The sequence below is a fragment of the Salvelinus alpinus genome, chromosome 7 (assembly GCF_045679555.1).
Source record: "Salvelinus alpinus chromosome 7, SLU_Salpinus.1, whole genome shotgun sequence".
In the NCBI taxonomy this organism is placed as follows: domain Eukaryota; kingdom Metazoa; phylum Chordata; class Actinopteri; order Salmoniformes; family Salmonidae; genus Salvelinus; species Salvelinus alpinus.
In genome coordinates, this window is record NC_092092.1 from 13376690 (window position 1) to 13384028 (window position 7339).

The following is a 7339-nucleotide window of genomic DNA, read 5'->3' on the forward strand; positions in this document are numbered from 1 at the left end:
GCTCTGTATCAAAAAATATTGCATGAAAAACCCAACACCATTACAATGTATTTAGGATTATGCAAATACACAACGTATAAATACAATTCTGAGAAGAAATTACTTTTACTTTGATGTTATTTTGAAAATAATTTCGTAGTGGGTATATATATGGTAGTTGCAATATCCAGCACTAGCGACATACTCAACAGAGGCTGAGAACTACTTTCACTCGACAAACAGCTCACGTAATAAAACAATGACAGTTTTATTTACATGATATCGCTTGCTAGCCCTGTGCATTCAGATCCAGCAAAAGAAAGCTAGACATGCAGCCAATTTCATTTATCACGGGAGTACGTTTGAGTGGTTTTTTAGATGTCACAGGGCAACATTTATGATGGTGCGACTGTGCCCAGAAAGACACAGCTATCTTCCACACTCCGGAAAGTCCCTATCCATGATCTTTCCAGGCTGGCCTTCCAAAACACATGTGACTATTCTTCCCACTTATAGGTTTCTCTGAGAGTCAAGCGAGTGAACCCTACTCGTATTTACATAATGGACTTATAAGTAGGACATGAAAGCTTTTCCATTATAACAGGACTTTTATGACCCTCTCACGGTGCCGCTGTTATTAACCGTCTGGGATAGAAAACGTGTAAAGGATTACGTTCCATTCTACTGTTGTGTTACCAAACTGGACACGGAATGAAAAACAGAAACGTTCTACTTTTCGACCATAGCCACATTGTAATTTGTGCATATCATTAAAAGTGGACCACCAAAAAAACAGTGGAGCAAATAAATCCCATGCAAGACATTTTCACATGCAGATTGCACTTGTTTTCTGTATTATTCAAGGAATGACATTCCATTGGCCTTCTTTTTAAAATAACATTTGAAACTGGTCATTATTTGTTTACAAAGTCTCATTTGACCAAAAACATGGAGAAAAGGACATTTTTGTAGTAGGCCTATATTTATTATTTATGTCACATTCTTCTAGATTAAAGGAATATTTCCCATTCATTTAAATTACTGGAAATTGTACTGGAAATTGTACTGTAGCTTTAATGCAGTGTTCAATAATATTTTATGGGATTAGCATTTAGTCCTACCTTATTTGTTTTTGTAAACAGAATACAGCCCGACACATTCCATGTTGTGATTTTAGCCGAATTCATGCAGACTTGATAAAGTGCAATTTTGATGAGAATTGTAGACCATTGTAGTAGTTAAATCACCTAGCTTTGTATTTTAATAATTGCCTTTTTATGTCTCTAAAATCCACCGGCCGACCAAAAAAAAATGAATTTAGGCCATGGATTCACAGTGTGCTTGAGCGGTAAATTATCAGATATGACGATCACCAAAGTTTCCTCTAGGCCTGTTAATTCAAATATCGGTTCATATAAACGTCAACACTACATTTTAAGAAAGAAATCGGGGAGGAATGTTTTAGAAAAATGTGCATTGAAATTGTCAGTGAATACAGACAGGAAGATAGTGAAAAATATGAACCAAAGTAAAGCAAAAACTTGCTGGAAGGCTATAATTGTTTAATCACATGAGGGTGTTATTGATATTATGATTATGTTCATTATGCTGATCATTGTCATTATTATTATTAAATTGATGCGGACAACATTTACTTGCTGAACGTTGATATCATACAAATGAACCAGACAATACACGAACATTGAATAGACAGCATCGACTGAAGTTATAGCTCCATATGATTGAAAGCGTTCTTCTATGAATAACAATGTTCATCTAGTTAACCCACAATTCAATTTTGGCTACAATCCCGACCCTAAAGTTTCCCACTGACTGGTAAAAGTTCAATCTGGGAACGTTGCGCAATAGCCAAAGCTGATTGGAAGCTGAAATGGTTTACTTCCAGGGCACCACATTCTGTGGCTCCAATAATATCTGAGTAGCCAATTCCAACTGTTTTTCAAGATCACAAATATGTCGATATAGAGTAATACAAAACTGATACTCAATTGCATTTCTAATGAATCATACTTAAATCATATAGCTATGTTAAAATTCCATGACCTCGTTCTCTCCTCCCAGACAATAACAGTGGACCTTTCTTTGGAAATTAGAAACCTCTGTTTACGGAAAGTCTTCAGGGAGCCTCATATGCACCATGTAGGGCTACTACTCCCAATATACACTATCCCCCCCATACCCAACCTTTTGCGATGCAGCCGTGAACTATATATATATATATTATTATTCCACAACTAAGCCTATTATTAACACCACCAGGTTAAAGTGATGTTTATAAGTTACATACTGTGTACCCACTGGGCACAGACGTGAATTCAACGTCTCTCCCACGTTTGTTCAACGTAATTTCATTTCAATGACGTGGAAACAACGTTTATTTAACCAGTGTGTCTAAACTGAAATGAGAAAATAGACGACTATACTATACAAACAAATTGGTAATGCCTCGATAACACCGACTGTGTCCTTGTGCAAAATGGGACGCAGCCTCATCTGGATATGTGTGCAACAATAGTTCAACATTCACCTTCTGCTACCATTTCTGTCAAGCCGTCTTCACATACAGTTTGATACATACGATAAATCCAACATATGCACCACACAGAACGTACTGCAACGCAATGCTGCAGTTCAAACGCAGCGTTCCATTGGAAATGAATGTACTTCTGATGTACCAAAATGCAAAACACAGTCGGTGTGATCGAGACGTAAAGCTCGACGACGTTATTAGGAAGTTAGGCCTGCTACAATCTCTAACCCACTCCATATTTCCATATACCCCATATCTAATGTCACCTAAACAAAGGCCCGATGCACAAATCGACATCAAACAACTATCTGAAATGGTTGAACGATTCCCCAATATCATAATATAGTAATACAACTGAATCCGATCATGCTCAACGGAGACGTCTAAACCAAAAACAATGCATTTGATCCAAACATGAGAAAAGGACGGTAAAGCCGATACAGCAGACAGAGTGATAAGGGAATCTACCTCAGGAAGTCCAGCCACCCGTCCTTTATAATGGACGGATCCAACTGTAAAGAGAGGAAGTTGTCGTTTAGAACGTGTACTGGACTGCGGGTGTTGACATCCAGCAGAATCAGCGTCCGCTCCATTAACCCTGTTCTCTTCCCCCCGCCGCCCGGTGCAGGTCTCCGGTAGGTCGAAGAAGTGGAGATCACCGACTGCACCATCAGAGCAACGGATGCCAGCCACAGAGGGGAGCCTGGGAAGGGACATGTCGTCGGTTTGGGCATCTTCCTGGCTTGGTACCACGGATGGAACACTGTTCTTAAAACGAATGCCGTGCTCTGCGGTTTGGGGGAAAGTGAGAGAAGCTATAGTTATACCTTATAGTCCGAATGCACTCTCCTTTTCCTTTGAGTGAAGAGATATATCTTTCTTTCTGTCCGTCTCCCCCTGCGCCCCCCGCCCCTCCGTGTTTTTGGGATCTGGAAAGGGTAGCGCACGCCCTGGGCCAGCCTTCCCGCTAGAGAGGGCCATGAGCCGGGGGGAGGAGAGGAGGCAGCCCCGCTCCAAGGACTCAGCAGTGTTTTTTGTCTAAGGTACTGTATGAAGGCTCATACTAACCTTGAGGTGTAGGGGAGAAAACAGTGATCAGGGGGAGCTATTTATCAATATTGTAAGTGCGCATCGCAGAGCTCAACAACAGACTATTTCTTGTTTGTATGACTTGTGGACTTGATGTGCCTGCCACAAAACATACATGTTCATGTAATCTGAATTGCAATGTGTCTGATGCAATGATTGAATTGTGTATAAAACAAATGTATAATGAAATCATAACATGCATATGAATGTAGGCCTATTTTCAGATTTCAAAGTTATTTTTATGGTTTCCCCATGAGAGACTTGGCTTATAAGCAGAACGTCAAAGTTATTTTTATGGTTTCCCCATGAAGGACTTGGCTTATACGCAGAACGTCAAAGTTATTTTGATGGTTTCCCCATGAGGGACTTGGCTTATACGCAGAACGTCAATAGAGGAAGAAACTAAATGGAAAGACGTCAAATAACGGTGCTTTTCAAAACAAACTGGGAGAGGGACGCCTTATTTAGCCTACCGTGCAGACCAAATTACAATTTCCTCGTTTTGCCAGTAAAATATAGGCCTAATTCCTACTTGTAAATGGCAACAATATATTTTAGTGTTTTGTCACTCTCGGACAAAACAATACCAACACATCCTTACAACAAATGAAATGATTAAAAACAAGCGTTATGAAAAACGTGTATTCAAAAGTATTCTCTAGAAAAAGCCTACTTAGGCAAAAACTAGTGGACCATGGATCTTGGAAATTAGGATTTGTGTAAAAAAAAATCGAATTAATCACGGAAATTACAATTGCAGGGCCACGTAGGAGTCTGAACATTTATATTTTCCAATTATCTGTGAATCACAAATCTCTTATGAAAGAAAGTTGGATGCCTTGTAAAACAAATACACGTAAAAGTAAATACATTAAATATAGACCTATTGGTGTTCTTAAACTTTTGAACAGAACGGTTTTTATACACTGTGATCGACAAGTTAATTCCTTGGGGTACGGTCCTAGATCAGTAAGGCCAACAAGACAAGGCAAGTTACTAGTTGGCTATGCGATAAAATATTTTGTTGCGTTGGTTCTACGCACAAGTAGGCTGTGTAATGGCCAAATCTGTATTCAATTGTGTTTTGTTAAAATAGAGCAGCTGCGATCACCAGGCTAATGTTTTCTCATAGTTTGATCTGTGCTAATTTTTACAGTTTAACCCGTGACTTCATCGCGCTTTAGAGGCTTAACAATGATCAACCCTGAGCTTTGGAGAACACAACCAAACTCAGCCGTACTTGGTGCGCTTCCAAAAACATATTAAAAACGAATTTAGAACTACAGCCTACAGATTTAACATACCTATAAAAACGTTATATAATGTCTCTCTCCAGATGTTCTTTGATCAGAGGGTCTACACACAGCTTGGTCGCTGGTGGTTGTCCCAACAACTTCGCCTCACCTCTGCCTGGCTCGTCTCAGCCTAATGACTCTGGTCGCCTGAGGTCACTGATTGTAGGTCACTTCCGTGTAGAGAAAGTGCCTGATGCACTGTGATTGGGAAGACTAAGATATGTAAAGAACGTTGCGTAATCCCCTCTGTTAAAGTTAACAGGTTGTATTGTCTACTTAACCAACTTCATGTTGAACCCACCAACATTAAGACATTCAAACAACTCTTAGAAATCTCGATATAAATTCTTGAAAGTTCGTGAGGCCTGGTTCAACTCTATATGCTATTTAGCAGGCGCTTTTGACCAAAGAAATGCACAGTCACGCGTGTATATATTCATGTATATGTGGCCCACGGAGATCGAACCCACTATCCTGGCGTTGAAAGCGCCATGCTCTACAAACGGAGCTAAAGGGAACCATAGAAAAACAAAGGTAATGTGGAGACAAACATCGACAGGACATGTACGACAAAGTATTTCGCTGCTAGGGCAATGGAAAGCAACGAGCCAGTTGCTGTTCATCGATCATGAGTCAGCTTTATCAACTGTTCATAGATATGTGGTCCAGGATCAGACACGCGCCACAGGGTCCTATAAGACCTGTCCATCTATTCCAAATATGCACCTCTAACAGCGGGGAGCCAACCTCTGCCTCCTTTCGCCTCTCCAAACATCTCTACCGCTATATATCAATATCTTCATATCGCACTGGGATCTTCGCTTGATCCATCACTTTACCAGGATAAGAAATGAGTCTTTGATGTGTCCCGCCATGGCTGTAGCGGTTCTATGGCAACCGACCAAAATCCCTCTTCAGGTTACGGTATTTTACTGCATGTCTATGGCAGATATACTGTAGACGTCATTTGGAGTCTTTTGATGTGCGTTTTAAGATGTCGAAGACATATTGTGTAAAGTGTTTGGGATTGAGAGGTATACACAGCATGTGATTTTCATAAAGGTTCGATTTTCCCCCCATTAGTTGTTATTAAAATGTTAAATAGAACACAAAGGGATTTATAACAAGTATTTAGTGCCCCACTCCCTGAACAATATGGAGACGGATAGCCTATGGTGAATGCAATTAGTAAAAAAAAAACATTGTTCTGATACTCAAATAGATGGGATAAAGCCACAGTCTGTAAGATTTCCAGAAATTACAACTAAATTAAATATAATTCAAAGAGTACTTTACATTAAATAAGTAGCCTACAGCAAAACATTAAGGACCAATAAGGCCCGCTATAGGCCTAGCCTACTTCATTGTTTATTTTCTTGTCATATGAGACTTGAATAACATTATAGAAACAAGTTGTTGCCTATGTGAAAATATATTTGAACTACATCAAACAATTGGAGTTCAATTGTGATAGCACATTATCAAAATTGAAGAACATTAAAGTTGTGTTTGTAGGATAGAAAAATCGTAGCAGATTTTTGTGCTAAAACAAATCGATCTGCGCTGGGTGTGCTAGTGAACTCGCTACCTTCAGACAGACGTGCATTTCTGGACTTTATCGTGTTTCTCGTCACTACACGGAAAATTTGCCAAGTGTTAAATTCGTTTCGACTTAGAAAATAACGTAGGTCGAACGACATTATTCTTCTGCTTTTAACACTTGTCGAATGTTTTCTCATGTCACCTTTTTTCCTACTAACTTAAACTATTTATGCCAGTGGCATAAGCCATCAAAGTGTGTGTAGCCTATCGTTGACTTTGAGTAATTACTTTCGGAAGGTTTTGACAAAATAATGACTAAATGTCAAATATTATGACTTTAGGAAAACTATAACTTTTCGACTCCATTCATCAAAAAATAAACAAAAGTAAGCCCTGGTCTTGTATCCAAAGTGAAAAAATCTATACAAACTGTAAACAACACCACCATAGTCCTATACCCTAATAATAACATACTAATAATTATGACAATAATAATAACAACAACAACAGCTCTAATAGCCCAATAATATTATATTATAAACGAAAAATATAAATTTACATGGGGGAAAAGTGCAACAGACAGTAGAACAACGAACACATCCCTTATCAATAAGACCTATACATTTTTTGTGGTTATATGGCTCATTATTTCTTTAAAATTATTCATATCTGACTTCGATTATGCTTCCAAATGAAAATATATTTTGGCAAATAAAAGTGATTTTGGAGCATGGTAGCAGAGAGGGAGCGGGGGCTAGGGAGTGAGGATAGGCTTTTTACGGACACACCACAAGCAGGATTTTAGACAAACTGTCTCAAACAGGTGAGGAAAGGGCCACGGCTTATAAGGCACGGTTGTCGCTCGCTCTTACGAATATTGACG

General features: G+C 39.1%; 1 protein-coding gene across 1 annotated transcript in view; it reads right to left on the reverse strand.

The window, feature by feature from the left end:
• LOC139580296 (inactive heparanase-2-like) overlaps positions 1-3379 on the reverse strand; it is a 6136-nt gene extending 2757 nt beyond the window's left edge. The window contains exon 1 of the mRNA XM_071408839.1: positions 2999-3379. Within this exon, the coding sequence (XP_071264940.1) occupies positions 2999-3264 (266 nt within the window). The 5' untranslated portion in view covers positions 3265-3379. The remainder of the gene's footprint in view (positions 1-2998) is intronic.
• Positions 3380-7339: the final 3960 nt, after the last annotated feature.